The 23,205-nt window shown below is 37.7% G+C and overlaps 1 protein-coding gene across 1 annotated transcript in view; it reads right to left on the bottom strand.

Annotated features, from left to right (window-relative positions):
• The window catches only part of CD53 (CD53 molecule), a 29,216-nt gene extending 6,990 nt beyond the window's left edge, over positions 1-22,226 (bottom strand). Inside the window, exons 1-3 of the mRNA XM_049765852.1 lie at positions 22,164-22,226; positions 20,949-21,137; positions 20,073-20,147 (exon numbers count right to left, since the gene is read on the bottom strand). Of these exons, the coding sequence (XP_049621809.1) occupies positions 20,073-20,147; positions 20,949-21,137; positions 22,164-22,226 (327 nt within the window). The remainder of the gene's footprint in view (positions 1-20,072; positions 20,148-20,948; positions 21,138-22,163) is intronic.
• Between the last annotated feature and the right edge of the window lie 979 nt (positions 22,227-23,205).

Genomic DNA, 23,205 nt, shown 5'->3' with positions numbered 1-23,205 from the left:
GTAAAACACTCCATGACATTGAGACTAAAGACATCTTCAGGCAGGAAACAGCACTCTCCAAACAAGTGGAAGAAGACATAAACAAATGGGAATATATTAAGCTGAGAAGCTTCTGCACCTCAAAGAAAATAGTGCCTAGGATACAAAAGCCACTCACAGAATATGAGAAACTACTCACCCAATAACCATTAGATAAGGGGCTAACATTGAAAATATACAAGGTACTGACAGAACTTAATAAGAAAAAAAAACAATCTAACTCTATCAAAAAATGGGGATAAGAAATGAACAGATACTTCCTCAAAGAACAAATATAAATGTCCAAAAGACACATGAAAAATGCTCCACGTCACTAATTATCAGAGAGATGCAAATCAAAACAACAATGAGGTACCATCTTACACCACAAAGACTGGCACATATCACAAAGATCAAGAACAATAAGTGCTGGCAGGAATATGGGGAGAAAGGAACTCTCATTCATTGCTGGTGGAAATGGCATCTAGTTTACCCCTTATGGAAACAATATGGAGATTCTTCCAAAAACTGGAAATTGAGCTCCCATACGATCCAGCTATACCACTCCTAGGGATATACCCTAGGAACACAAAAATGAAATACAAAAATCCCTTCCTCACAACTATATTCATCACAGCAACTATTTAAAATAGCCAGACTCTGGAAATAACCAAGATGCCCTTCAACAGATGAATGGCTAAAGAAACTGTGGTACATATACACAATGGTATATTATGCAGCCATCAGAAGAGAGGAAGTCATGAAATTTTCTTATACATGGATGTACATGGAATTTATCATGCTGAGTGAAATAAGTCAAAGGGAGAGAGATAGACATAGAATTGTCTCATTCATCTTTGGGTTTTAAGAAAAAAATAAGGACATTATTGTAGTAATGTCCAGAAACAATAGAGATGAGGGACAGATAGACCAGATCACAACATGAAGCTCCACAAAGAGTGGTGAATGCAGTTAGGAAAATAACTACACTAACAACTATCATGACAACTTTAATAAGTCAGAGAAGTACCACCAATTAGAAAAGCCAACGACAGCAGAATAGATACCCATTCTACAACAAACTAGACACAAAGGGAATCACTTATACTAGCAGCACAGGGGCAAAGAAGGGGGATATAGAATGCATGCTGAAAACAGGGTTGGGCGGAGGACAACTCTGGAGGTGAGAATGCCCTGGGTTCAATGCTGCTATATACCTAAAATATTGCTATGAAAGATTTGTAATCCACTTTGGTCACAATAAAAATTGTTAAAAAATAATAAGTGAGATAAGTAGAATGCCTGCTTTGAATATAGGCAGGTTTTGGAAAGGAGGGGTGGCATTGGTGGTGGGAATGTTGCACTGGTGAAGGAGGGTGTTCTGTTTATGACTGAAACCCAACTACAATCATGCTTGTAATCATGGTGCTTAAAGATTTTATATTAAAAAAAGTAATAAAGTCTAACAAATTGTTTAAAAGACAAAAGAAGGGGGGCTCGAGGAGTGTTATTGTGGTAAAGTGTTTGCCTTCTATGTGGCTGACCCAGGGTAGACCTTGGTTCAATCCTCCGGTGTCCCATATGGTCTCCCCAAGCCAGGAGCCATTTCTGAGCACATAGCCAGGAGTCAGTGTCACTGGGTGTTGCCCAAAAACCATAAAAAATAATAAAAATAAGGCCATTTATTCTGTGTCAATTTTGTATCTGACACTTTGCTATATGAATTTACTGTTTTTATTAGCTTCTTGGTAGAGTTGTTAGGCTTTTCTAAATATAGTATGTCATCTGCAAACAATAAGAGCTTGAGTTCTTCCTTTCCTATCAGGGTGTCCTTGATATTTTTTTCTTTCCTAATTGCTACAGCAAGTACTTCCAGTACTATTTTTAACAAGAGTGGTGAGAGGGGCATCCTTGTCTTGTACCAGATTTTAGAGGAAAGGCTTTTACTTTATCTCCATTGAGAATAATATTAGGCATTGCCTTGTGGTAGATGGCTTTGAATATATTGAGAAATGTTCCTTCCATTTCCATCTTATAAAGAGTTTTTACTTTGAATTGGTGTTGGACCTTATCAAATGCTTTTCTTCATCTGTTGATATGTTCATATGGTTTTCATTTTTCCTTTTGTCAATATTATATTATGTTGATTGATTTACATATGTTAAACCATCCTTGTATTCCTGGAATTAAACCTACTTGGTCAAGGTGTATGAATTTTTTGATGAAGCATCAGATACTATTTGCCAGGATTTTGTTGAGAATATTTGCATCTGTGTTTTGTTTTCTTTTGGTTTGGCTTTTTTTTTCTTTTCTTTTCTTTTCTTTTCTTTTTTTTTTTTTTTTTTTTTTTTGAGTCACACCTAGTAGTGCTCAGGGGATACTTCTGTTTCTATGCTCAGAAATCGCTCCTGTTCATGAGAGCCGGAAGGTTCTGCCAGCATGGCGTTTGGCAGCCCTCCGCCATGCCAAAGGCCTCTTTAACCAGGCCTAGGAAGGGGTGTGGGACATGGGTCACCCCAACACCCCTCTACCTCCTTCCTCCGGAACTCCAGGGCTTTTCCTGGCCACATGGCTGGGCAGCCAGCGAGGTGGGAATAGCAGCACAATAGGTTCTGGCTTTAGGCCTTACCAGGAAAGTTTCCTTATTAAACCTGTCCATTTTGAAACATAATTGAACATAATGACAAATATTTGGATATCATTGTGTTTTATCTGCTTGTCATAATCTGAAAGCTGTCCAGGAGCTCATTTTATTCCTTTACTCCCTCACTCCCATTTCTTGTTATCCTACATCTAATCATTTTTCTGTACTAATGATTTTTGTTTTGGCCAAGGTGGATTACATATCTTTCACAGTAATTTTTTGGGTGGAGTTTGAAGCTTCAGCAGGTAACACGTCACGGAAAGTTTCCATGCTGTAGGCTTTTTGGCCAAGATAAGGTGAAGATGCAGCCTCGGCTGCCCCCCACAGCCTTCTCTCTCCTTCCTGCCTGTCCCCAGGATTATTCCTGGACACCTGCTCAGGGTCCCAGCAAGTGGGTTCCAGCGAGGTGCAATTTAAAAGAGACCCCAGGCTTCCTTGTTCCTGCAAGGGGCTGGGAGAGGACTGGTGAACTTTCAACTTCCAGCAATTAGGAAGCAAACATCTCTCGGGGAGTTGGAAGCTTCAGCAGGCAAGAAGGGGAGGACATGGCTCCATGTGCTCTTTGCTTGTCCAAATCACAGACCAAAGTGATGTCTTGGAAACACCCCCTCCCTCTTGACTATTTTTAAAACATAAAAGGGACACGTGCATCTCCTTTGTATATCGCAGATGTATTCCCTTAACATCTATAACTCTTTTCGAACATCCTCATAGTGACAATTTTGCCCACTGGATTTGTTATTTGATTGTTTGATTTTCCCCCTTTGAGATCTGTTTTATAAGCAATACTTGTAGAAGAGTATCTCTGTATAGATTTTATGTTTGAACCAAGTTACAGGGAATGTTAGACTTTATTTGTCGGCCCCCAGATGCACCAACAATATCTTGTGGCATTGCTTCTCTTTTGCATAGGCACATTAAAATGAGAAAATAATGCATATGCAAACAAGTTCTTATCTAATAGAGATGGGAACACAAATTTGGTAATGTAATTAGGCCTTTTACCCTGAACATTAGCATAATGATTTGGCTTAGGCCTCAGAAGAATGGGCATCGCCCACACACACCTGAACAATGGATATGATTTATGGAAACAACCACAATTGTCTATAATATTACCAGGATCCAAGCCTCTACCAGAGAAGACCTTTGGCATTGACTTACTCCAAAGAGTACTCCCAACACCCAGGCGACTCAGCAACAGTCTGCATGCAGGGCAGATTGCTCTGCATTTAATGATATGCTGAAACTAGAGGATGCTCCACATCAGCCTGACATCGATGAAAGAAATGCACAGAATCCAGAGTCTTTAAATATAAGAATCTGACACCAACAATACCTAAAGTGTGAAAAAGTTTCACCAGGACCTTGAGAATGACTCGAGTTGGACGGACTGGTATGCCTGGAATCCAGAGTCGATCTTATGCCAATAAACTTCTGGGGTGAGGCCTTTTTGTAATCAGGTCAAGGATTTTTTCCCATTTTCCCTATTTTTCTGGACCTATGCAAACAATGGTGATTGCCACTATCACACCTTTACTATATGTTTTTACTCTTATCCTTTAAGGAAAAAATACAACTTACTGAATTTAAAAACAAATAACTGTAGTAGAATACCTGTCTCGAATACAGGCAGGGGATAGGAAGGGGGAGGGGGTAATGTTGCACTGGTGAAGGGGGGTGTTCTGGTTATGACTGTGACCCAACTATGATCATGTTATTTAAATAATAACATATATATAAAGAAATCGCTCCTGGCAGGCTCAGGGGACCATATGGAATGCCAGGATTTGAACCACCACCCTTCTGCATGCAAGGCAAACAACCTGCCTTCATGCTATCTCTCTGGCCCCTACATCTGTGTTTATCAGAAATATTGTTCTGTAGTTATTCCTTCCTTCCTCCCTCCCTCTCTCTCCCTCCCTCCCTCCCTCTTTTTCTTTCTCTTTCTTTCTTTCTTTCTTTCTTTCTTTCTTTCTTTCTTTCTTTCTTTCTTTCTTTCTTTCTTTCTTTCTTTCTTTCTTTCTTTCTTTCTTTCTTTCTTTCTTTCTTTCTTTCTCTCTCTCTTTCTCTCTCTCCTCTCCTTCTCTCTCTTTCTTTCTTTCTTTCTTTCTTTCTTTCTTTCTTTCTTTCTTTCTTTCTTTCTTTCTTTCTTTCTTTCTTTCTTTCTTTCTTTCTTTCTTTCTTTCTTCTCTCTCTCTCTCTCTTTCTCTCTCTCCTTCTCTCTCCTTCTCTCTCCTTCTCTTTCTTTCTTTCTTTCTTTCTTTCTTTCTTTCTTTCTTTCTTTCTTTCTTTCTTTCTTTCTTTCTTTCTTTCTTTCTTTCTTTCTTTCTTTCTTTCTTTCTTTCTTTCTTTCTTTCTTTCTTTCTTTCTTTCTTTCTTTCTTTCTTTCTTTCTTTCTTTCTCTCTGGTTTAGATCAGGGTGATGTTAGCTTCGTAAAAACTATTAGGGAGTGTTTCTTTTTCTTCAATTCCCTTAAGAGCCTGAAAAGCATTGGTAGTAGTTCCTCTTAAAGGTTTGAAAGAATTTGTTCGTGAATACATCTGGGCCTGGGATTTTTTGGGAAGACTTTTGATTACCATTTAATTTTCTCAATAGTTATGGGTCTGTTTAGATATGTTAGATTAGCCTGGTTTAACCATGGAAGATTACACAAGTCTAAGAATTTATCCATTTCTTCCATGTTCCCTTGTTTTGTGACAGAGAGTTTCTCAAAGTAGTCTCTGTTTACCCTTTGAATTTCGGTATTATCTATAGTGATCTACCCCTTTTCACTTCTAATCCAGTTTATTAAGTTTCTCTCACTCCCTTTGTGAGTTTTGCTAGTGGTTTATCAATCTTATTTAGTCTTTCAAAGACCAACTTTTCTATAGTTGATCACATTGTGTTTTTTGGATTACAATTCATTAATTGTTGCTCTAAGCTTTGCTATTTTCTTCTTCCTACCTATTTTTTTATTTTGTTGATCACTTTTCAATTTTATAAGCTGTGTCATTAAGTTATTTATGTAGGATCCTTCTTCCTTTATGATATGTGCTTGCAAAGCTACTAATTTTTTTCTTAATACCACTTTTGTTGTGTCTCACAAATTCTGATAATTTGTGTCTTCATTTGCATTTGTTTCCAGGAATCATTTAACTTCCTCTTTGATTTCATCTCTGACCCACTGGTTGGGTCATAAGTGAACTGTTTAATTTCCAGGTGTTAAAGTATTTCTTCTGCATCTCTTTGAAATTCTCATTTCTATATTTATTGAATTGTGATTTGAAAATGTAGTCTGTAAAATTTCTCTCCTCTTGATTTTATGGAGGTATGTATTATGGGACAGTATATGGTATCTTGGAAAATGACCCATGTGGATTGGAGAAGAATGTGAATCCAGTTTTCAGGGGTGGAGTGCCCTATATTTTTTTCTAGGCCACTTTATTCCATTTCTTCTTTCCAAGCTAATATATTCTTGTGGGTTTCAGCCTGTTGACCATCAAGGGTTGGCAGGGCCATGTTTAAGTAACTCCCACTATTATTTTGTTTCTACTGCTGTCTTCTTTCAGATTTGTCAACAATTGTATTAAATAATTTGCTGGTCCCTCCTTGGGTGCATATATGTTTAGGGATGATATTTCTTCCTGTTGTACATATCTGTTAATTATTACAAAATGTTCATCTTTGTCCCTTATAACTTTTCTACATCTGAAGTTTTTTTATCTGATATTAATATGGCTACTCAAGCTTTTTAAGGCAGTTGTTTGCTTATTAAATTGTTCTCTAACTGTTGATTTTGAGTATATGTTTATTCTGATTATTTAGAAGTGTTTCTTATAGGCAGCAGAGTTTTGGATTCAGTTTTTGGATCCATTTTGCCACTCTGTGTCTCTTAAGTGTTGTGTTTCATCCACTGATATTGAGAGATAATTGTCATGGGATTTAGTGCCATCTTTGTGAGAAATTTGGTGTTTCTATTAGTATATCTTGCCTTAAATAGACTTTTCCGTTTGTCTTGTAAGGCTGGTTTTGACTCTGTAAAGTTTCTGGCCTGTTGTTTATCTGTGAAGCTACGTATATGTCCTTCAAACCTGAATGTGAGTCTGGCTGGGTGCAGTATTCTGGGCAAAGCATTCATTTCATTGAGTGTTGTCAATATGTCCCACCACTTTCTTTTGGCCTTGAGGGTTTCTTGTGACAGGTCTGCTGTAAATCATAAGGATGCTCCTTTGAATGTAATTTCCCTTTTTGATCATGTTGCTTTAAGAATTCTATTCCTATCTGTGGGATTCACCATTGTGACTAGGATGTGTCTTGGCATGCTTTTCTTTGTGTCTCTTTTATCTGGTACTCTTCAGGCATGCAGGATTTGGTTGCATGCAGTCTTTAGATTTGTAAGTTTCTCTGCAATGATGTCCTTGACTGTTGATTCTTTTTGGGGATTTTCTTCCTGAGTTTCTGGGACTCCAATGAGTCTTCTGCTGTTTCTGTTGAGTTTATTGAAGACTTCTATTTTTTTGTCTGTTTACAGCTTTGAGTATTGTTTCCATCGTCTAATCATTTGCTTTAAGGATTTTTTCCAATCTCTCCTATTTTATAGGAGATTATATTATGATTATATTATATATAATATATAGAATATATTATATTATTATTATATATAGGAAATTATATATAGATCTTTCAGCTCACTGATTCTGTCCTCAGCTGCTACTACCCTGTTGGAGAAGCTTTCCAGTGAAGTTTTCATTTTGCCTGTCATGTTTTCAGTCCTATTATTTTAGTTTTGAGTTCTCTTATTTACACTTTTATATCCTTTTTTTTCTTACTTGTGATTTGTTCACTTCATCCATGCTTTATTTGAGTTCTATGCTTATCTTTCATATTCTCTAAAAATCTTAGAAGCTAAATAGGTGGTTGGCACTTTTTATTTCATTAGAGCACCTTTGTTTTCTATGCATGATGTTGTCCTGTGTTGTTTCTCCAGTATCACACTTGTAGTGTGGTCTTTTCTATGTGTTATGCTGTAGTTCATTAGGGTAGATGATGTGTACCGCTGCAAATGGAAGCCGAGAGGTCTCATTACTATGGATCCACCCTTCATAGGCAGAGATATCCTACCTCTGGTGATGTGCCCTTCAGAAGATCTTCTCTGCTGTGCCCTCAACAGCTTTTCTGGGTGGAGTGGTTAGGCCACCTCACAGAGCAGAACAGAGGCCTTGTAAAATGCCTTCTATTTGTCAAAGCACATGGAGGAGTCCTACTTTTCTGTTCTTGGGCACTTGGGTTGTTTCCAGATTCTGGATATTGTAAATAGCACTGCATAAATATAGGGATGCAGAGGGCTTTTCTGAATGATGTTTTTGGTTTTCTAGGTTTTATCTCAAGAAGTGGCACTGTTGGATCATATGGGAGCTCAGTTATTTGTTTCGTGAGGAATATCCATATTATTTTCCAACAAAGTTGAACCAGCCTATATTCCCACTAGCAGTGAATAAGAGTCCCTTTATCTCCACATCCACTTCAGCTCTGGTTGTTCTTACTCTTTGTGAGGTGATATATCATTTTTTTTGTTTTGTTTTTTTTTGTTTTGCATCTCCCTGATGATTAGTGATGTTGAGAAATTTTCATGTGCCTTTTGGCCATCTGTTTTTCTTCCTTGAGGAAACATCTGTTTACTTCTTTTCCCATTTTTAAATAGTAACCCTATTTTCTTGCTAAGTCCTACTAACAACTTGGATATTACTCCTTTATCAGATGCATATTATATGAATAATTTCTTCCATTCTGTGGTACTCTTTGTGTCCTTGTAACCATTTCCTGTGAGGTACAGAAGCTTCCTAGGTTAATTTAGTCCCAATTGTTTGTCTTTGCTTTTACTTGCTTGGCCAATGGTGTTTTCTCCTTGGCAACACCTTTTGCTTCAATGTTATGGATTGTTATTTGTTTTTATCTGTGTACCTTATGGTTTCAGATCTGAAATCAAGGTCTTTGATCCATTTTTATTTGACTTTGTGCACAGTGTTAAAGAGAAGTCTGAACTCACTTTTCTGCATGTAGTTAACCAGTTTTCCCAACACCACTTGTTAAAACGGCTTTTATCTGGATGCACTTGATTTATTTTTTGTCTAGTTACTATGATAAGTAATTCCAGTAGTAAATTGACTAGAAGTGGTGACAGGCAGCAACCTTTTCTTACACCAGATCTTAGAGAAAGGGCTTTTAGTTTGTCCCCATTGAGTATATTGCTTGCCTTGTGCTAAATGGCTTTGTCTATAATGAGAAATGTTCTTTCAATTCCCATTTTGTTGAGAGTTTTTATTATGAATGGGTACTTGAACTTATCTAGTGCTCTCTCTCCAGTTATTGACATAAACACATAATTTTTATATTTTCTCTTTTGATATGGTTTATTATATTGATTGACTTGTATATGTTAAATCAATTTATCCTTAAATGAGAAAATATTTTTAACAAACAACCTTACAAACATCACTTGCAGCCAAAGGAGCAATCATCCTTGCTCAAGAATATCTATACATATTCCTCTGGCACACTTGCTTCCTTTCATAATAATTTTAATAAAAATTTTATTTATGATATCTCTAATCCAAATGAACTTGTTCACACTTATTATTTGTCTTGTTACCTTGGCAATCTTTCTGGTTTCTATTTATTCAAGGGTTTATATTCCCACTTGGAAAGTATAGTTTATAAGGAAATTAAAAATTAATCATATTGTCTAGTAATAGTAAAGTTTCCCGAAAATTACCTTAACTTGTGGATCTGAAGGGCAAGATGATGGTGGACCTTTAGGCCAATCACTTGTACCATTTATACCACAACATTGTAGCTAAAAGTTAAAAGACAAAAAAAAAAGTATGATAATTAGGTAGTCAACATAAATAAAACTGCAGGCCTTGGAGAAAAACATTTAGATATATTACATTAGATATACTTTAGATATAATTACATTGGAAAAAATTAAAACTAATTTGACTGAATTTTCTGCAACTAGAAATTATTATACTGTTCTATTCATATAGCTATTAAGGCATATATCATTTATTCATATACTACACATAAAAAATTTTACATCCATGGAATTTTATAATAGAAGGCTATTCAATTTAAAAAGTCTAGGATATAGGGGCCTGAGTGGTGGTGCAAGCGGTAAGGCATTTGCCTTGTATGTGCTAACCTAGGAAAGACCATGGTTTGATTCCCTGGCATCACATATGGTTCCTCAAGCCAGGAGCGATGTCTGAGCACATAGCCAGGAGTAAGCCCTGAGTGTCACCAGGTGTGGCCCGGAAAAAGGCAAAAAAAAAAAATCTAGGCTTTTTGGGGCCTGAGAGATAGCACAGCAGTTGGGCATTTGCCTTGTAGGCAGTTGATCCAGGATGGACAGTGATTCGAAACCCAGCATCTCATATGGTTCCCTGTGCCTGCCAGGAGCAATTTCTGAGTGCAGAGCCAGGCATAACCCTGAGTGCTGCTGGGTGTAACTCAAAAAAAAAAAAAATCTAGGCTCCTTAAACACTCCAACGATGATAAGAAGTAGAATAATCATAGGAGGTCAGGCACTAGCCTTGCATATGGCTTAACAATATCCAGCACCACATATGGTCCAATGCTCAACAAGGATTCCCCTCTGAACACCCCTAAATTGACCCAAATACTTCCCCCCCATTTTGGATAAATATATATAAAATAATTTAGTATGGTATATTTGTGTCTCCCTTACATCTTAGTAGTGTTTAAATAATAAGCCTTATTGAGTTGGAGGCAGGAAGAAAGAATTTAGAGAACTTCATACTAATAATCTATATTCTTATACTCTCTTATTTATGATTATTATAGAGTCATTGCTATTAGGCTGTACACATTAGATTCTCAAATAAATGAAGCCTTTTCCAGTCCTTGGGGACTGAAGTTGGGAGATGTTTGGGCTGAAATGAGTATTATATCTATACTTACATATGACTGGATGGAATCCCATGCTGTCCTGGTGCTGTTGTCTAACTGGTAATTCTGTATGCTGTCAGTCAGGCCCTCAGCCACATACTTGTTCAGCTAGACAAGGCACAATTCAGAAAAAAAAAAAAGTCATTATAAAAGGCAGGTGATGGGGCCGGAGAGATAGCATGGAGGCAGGGTGTTTGCCTTGCATACAGAAGGACAGTGGTTCGAATCCCAGCATCAGATATGGTTCCCCGAGCCTGCTAGGAGCGATTTCTGAGCACAGAGCCAGGAGTAACCCCTGAGCATTTGCTGGGTGTGACCCAAAACAAACAAACGAAAGAAAGCAATTGATGTATAGAATATTGATTTTTAATATAGGTTATTGGTTCAGTTTTCTCCTTTCTTCCACTTGAGCTCCCCAGAGCTGAAGAGGTGAGAAATAGATTTTACATATTAGCAAAAAATGTAAATGATGAGATAGTGTACAAGAAAGAGCTACGCAGTATTCTTTCTTTTTTTAAATTCTAAGTTTATAAAAAGAAAAGATAAAGAACAAAGTATGGATTCTCTTTAGACATCAAGCAGATATTGCCTAATTCAAAACACATGGAATAATGGAGGAGGATAATAAATTTATTATTTTCCCATGCATCTTTCAAGGAGTCATCAGATAAAACGTCTGTACTGTTATTTTTCTTTTCTAAATGATAACAGTGTTTGGCTCCATTCTTCCATTTATCATTTATTTTTTTTTCTTTTCTCAACATATTTATTTCCAACCAGTTTCCAACATACAAATCATCAATCCTCAAGAAACCTACATAGATTATTAAAAAAATGAGAAGGGGGCTATATTCTTCAAAAATACAATTTTCATAATATTAAGCATCATCAATCACCTAGAATTTTTTTAAAATGCAAAGAAAGGCTGTGAAAATGTCCACATTGAAGAAAGATAAAGGGATGAAAGAAAACTGGCAACATTTAGTTTTTAACTGCTGCTTACTTGGCCTGGATTGGAAAGGGAAATGTGCTAAGGGTGCCAAAACTGTAGGCGAGTGCCATAGGGGACTCAGGACAGAGGACTGGGACAGAGGACTTTTTTCTACCCAGTTGATTGAGGGAAAGAACCAGCTCCAGGCTGATGACCAGAGAAAGTTTATTCCCTTCCAACAATGCTTCTTTAGGACAATAGGAACTAGGATACCTGAAGGATAACAGAGAGCCAGGGACTTAGGAATGACCCTGGAGCAACACAGTGTTGATATTATTTCCTTTAACCAGAGCTCTCCTTGAGTGAGAAAGAACAGCATAGAGTCAAGCCCAATTAAGAGTCATTAATCAAGGATGGTGGTGGGGATGGCACCCCTCTTTCTGCTGTCTTTCCCCATCTCTGGCGCAATGGTGTCTTCAAAGCTTTCATCTGCAAGGATAATCTCCTGAATGATTGCTCTATGCGGTCCCCTAGAACAAATATCTATAAGAATTTTGACTACCAGGCCGTTTGGGAACAACATTACAGAGGATATCCAACACTATGAAGGGCATTACTGCATCAACTGTCTAGGAATCTAGACAAAACTTGAATATGGAGATAAATTAGACATTAGGCAAAGCACTGCCTCCATGTTACTACATTTACTAAGGTGGCTCATTATTCGGTGGTCATTTAAGAGAATCTCCCTGTTCTTTGGACTAAACATTCACATATTAAAAGATAAAAGATCAAGATGTATGTACCTGATTCTCAAATGGCTCAAAAAATTATATTGATGAAAATAAAGAACAAATGAGAAAGTAAAGTAAGTGTAATGATTTTAATAAATGAATTTTGGGTTGAGTAAATAGTACAGAGATCAAGGTATCTACTCAGTTTTCACCTGTATCTCTTGTTTCACCTGTCCCCTGCCATCTCACTGGGTGAGAGGGAAGCCCAAGACAAAAGCTGTGCTAGGGTTGTCCTGGTGGTCCCTGGACCAAGCAGCAGTTATTCCTCAAGGCCTAGCACTAAATAAGCCTGCTTTGAAATTAACTGGAAATTTTTTGTTTTATTTGTTTTTGTGATTTGTTTCTGTCTTATTTCATAGTATATTTGGTTTGTTTTCCTTTGTGGAAGGGACTTCCCAAGCAGTAGTTATAGATTAAACTTGGGTTGACCAAATACAAGGCAAGTGCCTTCCTTATTAGGCTGTACAATCTTTCTGGCTCCAAACTTTCTTTCTTTTTTTTCTTGTAAGAATTTATTCAAGAGACAAAATTGATTAGCATAATGAGGTAAACCAACATAACATAATATAGTGACATAACATAACATATAATATAATTGATAAAATAATAAAATAATAATACATGTAAGTCAAAGAAAGTTTCTGATTAAAAACATATTTTTCCATAATGGCTCACATATCTTTCACAGTAGTATTTTAGGTACATATTAACATTGAGTCAGGGGAATACCCATCACCAACTATGTCCTCCCCCCATTCCAGTTCCCTTTCTACAACCCATATACCCCACTATAACCCCCCAGGCTTCTAGAGTAGGTGGACCCCTCTTTGTCTGGCTTACTATTAGTGATCACATATCTGTTTGGTCCTGGAACCCTTCCTTGTTTCCCCCTCTATTTAAGAGGTAGAGCTAGAAAAATTGAGGTATGTGGTTTTGTTTGAAGGCAAGAAAAGCAATAAAATGGGGTACAAAATAAGAGGAAAAAAAAGAAGTCAAAAGTCAAATACGCTGAAAATGGGCTGAGTCCCTCTAGAGGCTCAGTTTAAGAGAGGATGTGAAAAAGGTAATTGAAATACCACAACAATACAGAAAAAATATCGAATTAAATAACCGATGAGCACTACAGCAATAAAGACAGGCACCACACAATAGTCTCGGTTCTGAAATCAAATCATGCTCGAGTGCAAAAAGAAAGAGAAAGACAAGACAAAATAAAATAAAATAATATTGGAGACATCAACCGTAATCTCCACACCAAAATAAAGACGTCAAAAAAATTGATCAATCGGTAAATAAACATGTGGAAAAATGATTGTTTTGTGCTTTTTTTCCCCTCCTTTTCTTTATCCCCCTGCATAGGCACAGGAACTATTGGGGATATTGTAGAGGGAATTCCCTTGACCTAGGAGATACAGGGTTTCTCCACCCCTAAAGTATACTGTCATGGGATTAACTCTAGACTCCTTGCATGATCATTTACTCTCCCCTTGCTGCTTTCATGGTGTGTGGAAGACTTCTGCTTTGTCTTGGATGGTAAAATCAGACCTCTGTTTCTAGAGATCTTGGTGGCTGTGCAGCTTAGGGAATGGAGTTTATGAAGTCTTTCTTTGTGGTTCTAGCAGTTATGTTTCTTCAGTGTCATTTTAATCCATCTTCTGTAGTTGGTGTTCTTGGTCGTTATGTTGCTCCTAGACTGGAGCCTCGGATAAAGTCTTTCGTTATGTTTCTGGAAGACCCGTTCAGTTGCGGTTATCTCAGTCAAACTTCTGGAATTGGAGCTCTTGTTTGTTGAACAGATCGTATACCAAAAGCTAGGCTAGAGCTTTTTGTTGCTGTTGTTGTTGTTGTTGGTCCCTGGATGCGTACTGTCCAGTCTTGGTTGCAACAACCAGTATATAGCGATCTTGGCTTTTGCACATATCAAAGGGTGACCTGTTTTCTGATTTTGTCTTATTGATAGCTGATGAGGGAAGACAACTTGCTCTTAGATCAAGTTGTTCCCATTGTCAGGTTATCAATTTAGGACTGGCTCATGTTGGTGTCAGAGCAGCATTGTAAATGCCCTGGAGGGGATTTGGTTCCTTGAGCTGTTGCAGAGAACTCTGTCATATCTATGTCTGGGATTCAGGAGTTAAGGCTGAACGGTCAGTGTCTAGTTCCCTGGAGCCTAAGTTGTTTCCACATGACATACATTCAGTGTGGGAGATATCCCTGTGTTGTAAACAAGTATGAGTTCTTATCCCTAGTAGATAAGAGCTTGTTTTTATAAGTACAATTTCCCCTTTGTTTAATATGTCTTTGCAGGAGGAAGTGGTGCTACATTATATTGCTGGTGGATTTGGGGGGTGAAGAGAAAAGAAACCAGACTCCCGACAAAAACTAAGAATATATATGCTCACACATATCTAAAGGAAAAAAGTTTCTTAAAAAAAAAAAAGAAGATTAAATAAAGATGTAATTAAAGGGATAAAGTGGGGCCAGGAGAGATAGCATGGAGATCAGGCATCTGTCCTTTCTGTAGAAGGGCAGTGGCTCAGAACCTGGCATCCCAAATGGTCCCCCGTGCCCTCAAGGGACGTTCTCCAAGCATAGAGCCAGGAGCACCCTCCGAGTGCTGTCAGGAGTGACCCAAAAGAAGCAAAAACAAATCAAATCCAATAAACTAAATCCAAAAATCAAATCCAAAAAACTAAAACAAGGAAGGCAAAAAAAAAAAAAAAAAGAAAGAAACTAACAAGAATAAAAAAGAAAAGAGAAAAAAAAAACAAAGAAAAAGAGGAGAAAGTGATACAAGAGATCACTTTACATTTGGGAGAAACAGGATAAGAGGTAGTGTTATATAGGTCTATACTTATGATGAAAGAATAGGGTTCACCCTTGTCTTTTGAGATTTCCTTGTGAGGTGTGGGATCCAGGCAGGAAAGTCTTGGGTAGAGTCCTTGCAGTGGGGGTCCTTTGGAGCTAGTTCCAGTATCAAGCCACAGCCCACACTAGGGAGAGGTGATTAGGAGGGCCACACTACATGAGTCTGTCAGGGTGTTGGTTTTGTTTTCTTGCCGGGAACGAGGTGATAGCTTGAGTGGGTGTCTCTTCACTTGAGTAGTGGGTACTGGCTCGTGGTAGGAGGTCTTTCTTGGTGCCTAGTGGATTAAGAGCTGAGGGTGAAGAGTTAGAGTGTGGTGGGAATATCGGGGGTGGGATTGAGGGGTGAAGGGATAATCGGATTTCTGGAGGAGGGAGAGGGGATAGTATATGGGAGGGGTTACATTGGGTATAGGTATGAGTTGTTTGTGGTTTTGGTTTGTCCCTTAAGGAGAATTCCTGTCTCTGTGTGCTCCTGCACACATATAAACATATAGAAGTTAGCTTAGGTGTATGTTAATGTAGAGAGGTGTGGAATGCAAGAGGTGCACTGAGTACTAAGTATAGTACTTTTAAGGAAAGGAAACATTTAATAGATCAACTTTTGGGTATGTATAGGTTTTGTGTCTCGAGTACTGAGCATTATGTTAGTGAGGTCTATCTATCTAGGTGTTTACAATTTTCAGTTTTGTCCCCAGCACCCTATATGTCAGCATTCCTTTCCTATAGAGGAGGTAACCATGTGGTTTTTATTTGACATAAATTGAATTGATGATAGTGAGGAGGAGAAGGTGGAAGAAGAGGAAATGGAAGACAAGAAGAGCGAATAGGAAAAACTAGACAAAACGAAACAAACCAGCAATCAAACATCAAAAGCAACAAAAATATGAAGTAATGAGAAGAGAGGCTATAAGAGAAAGGGCATGTTAGTTTGGTTGAAAGGGTTCGATGCTTAGGCCCTGTGTTAAAAATCCGTAGGTCTCGGTTGTTGCTTCTGTGATCTGGCTGGTCCTGTGCTTTAGGTCCTAAAAGAAGGCATAATCTAGAGATAAAGGGTATGTTAAAGAGTTTTATCTGGCCACTTTCATGCTTCAAGCAGAGTATGGTGCCTCGTGTGACTGAGCACCGAGGTACCACCATAGGATGTCACACTTTGTATCCAGGAACCCCTATGGACAGAAAAACTGAGAGGTTATTTTAAAAGTGGTAAGGATAAGTCATTCAAATATATTTTTTTGAAGTGTTTCCATCGGACTCAGTAAGTTCCTGTCGTAATCTTTACCTGTAATTTTGTATATGATCCCTAGTAAATTATTATGGCCTTTGTAGTAAAACGATAATTACCTATCTGTTTTCTCTATGCTGTTGTTTCTGTTGTTTCTCATTTTTTTATGATATAATGTGTAGTTGGGCTTTGTGTTGTTTCTGTCCCCTTTGTTTTGGGTTATACTCCCCAGTATATGGTGATTATTACTGTGTTTGAGGTTCCTATCCTGTTACACCCTGTTACTTAATTGTGGGGTATTGGATGTATATCTGGTGTATATTCTAGGTACTTCAGAATAGTGCTATCATTCTGTGTTTATCTTTCATCTTCTGGCTTGCTTCATTTAACATATGTTCTATGTCCATCCACGTTGCTGCAAAGTCTGTGATTGTATCATTTCTGACTGCCATGTAGTATTCCATTGTGTATAGATACCACATCTTAATAATCCACTCATCTGTTGTTGGACATTGAGGTTGGTTCCAAGACTTGGCTATTATACTGAGTGCTGTGATAAATAGTGAGGTTCACACATACTTTGGAATGAATGTCCCTCCAACTTGGGGGTAGATACCTAGGAGAGCAATTGCTGGGTCAAATGGGAGCTCAATTCTGAGCTCCTTGAGCACTCTTCAGACTGTTCTCCATAGGTGTTGGACTAGGGGGCATTCCCACCAGCAGTGGATGAGAGTGCCTTTCATACTGCATCCCCACCAACACAGATTGTTCCCATTATTTTTGATGTGGGCCATTCTCACTGGTGTAAGGTGGTACCTCATTGTTGTCTTGTATTGGATTTCCCTAATGCTGAGTGAAGGTGAGCATGTTTTCATGTGTTTGTTGGCCATCTTTTGGTCTTCCTCGGAGAATTGTCTATTCATTTCATCTCCTCATTTTTTATGGCTTCATTTGGTTTTGGGGGACTCAGCTTTCTGAGTGCTTTGTATATTCTGGTTATCAGCCCTTTATCTGATGTGTTAAGTGCGAAAAATTTTTCCCATTCAGTTAGCTATCTTCTTGTCTTGAGTTGGGTTTCCTTCACCATGCAGAAGCTTCTTAGTTTGATGTAATCCCATTTGTTTATGTTTGATGCTAAAATTCTTGCCATTGGTGTTCCATCCTCAAAAACTTTTTTAATATATAGGTCTTCGAGTGTTCTGCCTATTTTTTCCTCAATAAACTTTAAAGATTCAAGTCTGATTTCGAGGTCTTTGATCCATTTTGAGTTGACTTTTGTATAAGGAGTGAGGTATGGGTCAATTTTCAGTTTCTTACAGGTGGTTTTCCAGTTGTACCAACACCATTTGTTGAAGAGACTTACTTTGTTCCATTTCAAGTTCTGGGCTCTATTGTCAAATATTAGTTGACTGTATATCTGGGGATTTATTTCTGGAAATTCTGTTCTAACCCACTGGTCTGAGGCTCCCTTTTTGTTCCAGTACCATGCTGTTTTGATCACTATGGCTTTATAGTATACCTTAGATTAGGTAAAGAAATGCCACCCATCTTCTTGATTTTAGTATCTGTTTGGCTATTCTGGGTCTTTTGTGGTTCCAGATGAATTTTATGATTGATTGTTCTAAGTATTGAAAGAATGATGCATGGATTTGGATGGGGATTGCATTAAATCTATATAGAAGTTTGGGTAGGATCGTCATTTTCATTATGTTGATTCTACCTATGATTCTACCCATGAGCATGGGATGTTCTTCCATTTCTTAGATCTTCTTCAATTTCTTTCTGAAGTGTTTTGAAATTTCTCTGATATAAATTCTTCACTTCCCTTGTAAGGTTGATTCCTAGGTACTTGATATTTTTTGAAACTATTTTAAATGGAATTGTATTTTTAATCTCTGTCTCCTCAGCTTTGTTGTTTGTATAGAGAAACACTACTGTCTTTTGTGTATTGACTTTGTAACCAGCCACTTTGCTATAATGGTTAATTGTTTCTAGGAGTTTTACTGTGGACTCTTTAGGGTTTTCCATGTATATCATCATATCATCTGCAAAAAGAGATAGTTTGAGTTCCTCTTTCCCAATTTGGATCCCTTAGATTCCCTTCTCTTGTCTAATTGCTATTGCAAGGACTTCTAAGATTATATTGAATAAGAGTGAAGAGAATGGACAGCCTTGCCTAGTTCCTGACCTTAGAGGAAATGCTTCTAGTTTTTTGCCATTAAGGATAATGTTGGTTGTGGGCTTTTCATAGATTGCTGCAATTATCTTGAGGAAGGTTCCTTCTAACCCTATTTTGCTAAGTGTCTTCAATATGAAAGGGTGTTGGATTTTGTCAAACATCTTCTCTCCATCGATTGATATGATCATGTGGTTTTTTATTTTTTTGTTGTTGATGTGATGTATGATGTTGATTGATTTGCGTATGTTGAACCAACCTTGCATTCCTGGGATAAAACCCACTTGTTGGTTTCCTGGTCATTTTTGATTTGCAGTTTTCCTTCAAGTACTACTATGTGCTTCTCCATGTCTGTGATTCTGCTTGTCTGGCTTTTTACAGTGTCTGTTAATTCCTTTAATTGCTTTTGTATGGAGTCTCTCATATTCTGTATCAGATCTTCTTTAATTTGGCTAATTTGTTCCTCCATGGATTTCTTGTACTCAGTGGCTAGAGATTCTCTCATTTCCTGTACCATGGCTTGCATTTCCTTTCTCATGGCTGCTTTTAAATCTTCATCTCTTGGATCTGTGCGTTTTGGTGGACTTGGGAACTTAGTAGGAGTTCTCTCTGTATCTCCAGCTGGTGTGGCTTGGAGAGCAGTGTCTTCTGATTTTGGCCTGCTTTTGCTCCCTGAGATGTTGGGCTGGGTCCCTTCTCTGGATTGCAGCTCTGAGTGGGACTGTTGGGTGGGCTGGCTGAAGTTTGGCCTCTAGTGTGCCCTTTAGCGGGAGCCTGATTAGTGTTCCCTGCTCTTGCTGCCAGCCAGTGCAGTACCACTTCGAGCTACAGTGGTGGGGGGTGTTGTTGAGCCTGGTTCCTTTGCCTTCTCCTTGCCCTCCCCTACCTGGAAGTCAGTAGAGCTCCGCCACTTTCAGGCCTCTGTCGAAAAACCCTCTTGTCTATGGTTCCTAGCCTGTCCCAGCTTGGGGGCGCTAGAGACCTCAGAGATGCGACGAGGAGGGAGGGGCAGAGGCAGTGGGAAGTCCCCTGGCAACTGCTGCCCCAGGAGACCTCACAGCCAGGACATGGGGAGGGGTGGAGGCAAAGGACGGTCTCCTACCTGGTGCCACCTCTGAAACCTCACAGACGCGACAGGGGGAAGGGCGAACACAAAGGACGGTCTCCCACCTGGTGCCGCCTCTGGAACCTCACAGACGCAACTAATATTTATTTTTATTATAGGTCTTACTTCTTCCTCTTTCTCAAGAATGTGGAAATGAGAGCCAGAGCAATAGTATAGTGGGAAGGGCATTTGTCTTTCATGTAACTTATCTGGGTTCAATCCCCAGGTTCAATAGGTCCCCTGAGCCTACTTGTGATTTCTGAGCACAGAACCAGTTGTAGGACCTAAACATTGTCTGGTATAGGTCCCCAAAACCAAAAAATAAAAAAGAAATATGAAAATGAGTTATATTTTTTTACCACTTACCTTCTGTTCATACAGGAAGAGTAAGATAGCCAAGGTCACCTCAGCAAGAAGGATAATCAAAAGTAAAACAAAGAACTAGGGAAAATAAAAAAAAAACATGATTATAGAGTTAATTTGTTCTTCCCAATCCCACTACACTTTAGGGAGGTTTAGACATTACTTTTCACATGTGCAGAGGTGTTTGTTCCTGTTTTCTTAGTTCTTTATAAATCTTATCTTATTTTGTAATGAATGTGTTATAATACTACAACTAAACAGCAAGTATCTACAGATATCAATTTTCTACCAATGTTGATCTTTCCCATTGTTCCTATTGAACTTTATGTAGCCTATTAGACTTTAAATAGATGCATATAAATATGAAGAATCAATAAAAACAATTTAATATTAGCCTCTTGAAACAATTTATGAAAAGGAAAAGTAAACTAAACTATGTGAAAATCTTATGTAGCTTTGTGACAGAGAAGCATCATATGCATTTATGGAGGTCATTGTAATTAAAATATTTAGAAATTAAATTTTCTACCACTAAGAAATCTAAGTCACATCATTAAAATTCATATTAGTGGAAGAGGAATTTAGTCAAATTAATGATATTTTGTTTCAAACACATATGAAGAATTAAAATACTACAATTTGAAATTATAAGAGTGAGAGTACTTTTAGCAGTTTAAAATGAATGCTAAGGAGGACTTACACCTGAAACTCCACTCAAAAGAACAATAGTGTTGGACATACTTGACTGACCAAAATGACCAATCCTACATTCCTATGATTTCCGTAAACCCATGGTGGGCTGCTAAGAAACATCTTACCTATGACTTAAGACATTGTATAATCCCACTTAGGACACTACATGTGTATCTCAGGACTCACCGACATAAGTAAGCACTTGTTCTCTTTGATGGAGCCCATACAGGCAAGGAAGGCAACCACCATGATAATGGAGCCCACGATGATAAGCACATTACCCAGTGTGAGGAAGGGGAGTTTATGGAAGAGTACTCCGAAGTTGTTGTGGACCATAAAGTAGATCCCAAAACCCAAAATGCAGCAGCCACAGAACTGAAATAAAGAATTTAATAATATTTTGAATTATGATGTGGGTGTTTAATAGCTCCTATTGTCTCACTTATTTGATATGATAATGATTTTCCTCTATTTGTTCTATATAGGCTTATATTTTCTATTTTTTTTTTACCCAGTTTCTCTCAAAAGTCCTGTGAAGTGCCGCTCACTCTACATTTCATCAATTAGATACCAGGAGAAAGGCTGAAGAGTTGGCTAAAAGAACTGAGCAAATGCCTTCTATGCAAGAAGCATAGGTTCAGTTATTAGCATCACATAGTCCACTAAACACTCCAGGAGTAACTATTGAGCACATGTTGAGGAGTAGTGTTTAGTGTTTAGAGTGTTATCACAAAACAAATGAAATCACAAAACAAGCATATTCCTGTGGTAACACAGTAACTTTATGCTTCCTATTTCTGGGTTATTGTTTCCCCATGTACTTACACATAAATTTCCCTTTGTAAACTGCAATGACATAGGAGTGATGTTATTTATTGAAGTTTTAGGGCTTCCTTTGATGGTGCTTAGGGAACTATCATGTTACTTGGGATGGAACCAGGATTGGCCACATGCAAGGAAATTACCTTAACTTCATTAAGACTATTCTATACACATAACTATCCATTCAACACCTGAAATCCATTGGTTGAATTTGATATGCGAATCATCACCAGAAAAGGCAACTGATTTGCCTTTCATGTAACTGTTCCCCCTTTTCAGGAATAAGTGGGAGGCAACAGTAATTTGATACACAGAATTTAGTCATGTTTATCATTCAGAGATGTCATCTAGGAACAATAGAAGCCCATATCTACCAGTTTCTCCATAAATAATTACACATGTAGCTTTCAATTTTTGAATATGTACAAGAATGAGAAGGAAATTATTACCTTATTCTGAGCTTATGCCTCACATACTCCAGGTACACAGGATCTGTACCCCATGTCAGTATTTTCAGTGGAAAGAAGCAAAATATAGTTGAAATGTGAGTTTACCCATAATCAGAAGAGATATACTTACCCAAAAAAGCAAATTGAAGACAAATAGGACATACTTCAGCAATTTCAAGCTACTCATTCCCATGATGACCTAAGAAAAGTAGAAGAAATGAAAGATAATAACTTAATCTTCAGGTTATTAACAGAGTTCAATGACTTCAGTTGTTTAGAATTTAGGAATTTTCATTATTGATTTGATATTTTGGACAAAGAGAATCTACATCAGGTGATGCTCAGTACCTATTCCTGAAGCTGTGCTCAGGAGTCACTTTTGGCTATATATAGAGCACCATATTTGTTGCTGGGACTTGGATGGTTGTTGGCCATGTTAAGGCCATGTTAGGGCAAGAGCCTTAACCTGGTAATATTTCTCAGGACCTCCAGCATCAATGAGGAATTAAACTGTGGCTCTCCGTTGTGAAATGTTCCTAAATACTGTGTTCTCTTAATCTCTGAAACTAGATCCTGATCATCTTGTCTTGGACACTCAATTTAGTTTCAGTTTAGCAGTCCAAAAATGTTAACACTGATTTAAGACTCTAGAAGAAAGCAACATAGCCATTTACAAAAAAAAATAAAAAAAAGGATGAGTCACAGTGAGAGGCAATAGTTGAGTCAGTACTTAGGAATGATGACAACTTTAGAGCTAAAGTGAAGGCTGTGCTCATCAGTCATATGTGGAGGTCATTTTCCGTAAGCAGTTCCTCAAATTGCTTGCAAACAATTCCTTAAATTTCCATTGTTACATTTGTATTATAAATGTCTTCAAGTGAAAGGGCAGGGACGAGGGACATGTCTTTGTTTCATTATAGTTTACTGAGAAACAAATACAGTATATAGTGTCAATCCTGTGGGAAATGCCAACATAACTAAGCAAACAGTCCAGCACTCAATAACTGGAATACATAATGATCTAATTTTTAAAAATTGCTTATTTATTAAAAATTAATACTAACTTGAATGTTTTACATGATTCTATACATTGAATCTAGTATCTCCTAGACTAAGATGTGTTTATTATTAACCTTATTTTTATAACAATTCTTAAAAATTAATTTAACTCT

Source organism: Suncus etruscus, chromosome 19, assembly GCF_024139225.1.
Source record: "Suncus etruscus isolate mSunEtr1 chromosome 19, mSunEtr1.pri.cur, whole genome shotgun sequence".
Lineage (NCBI taxonomy): Eukaryota > Metazoa > Chordata > Mammalia > Eulipotyphla > Soricidae > Suncus > Suncus etruscus.
This window is presented reverse-complemented; position numbering and strand designations above follow the sequence as displayed.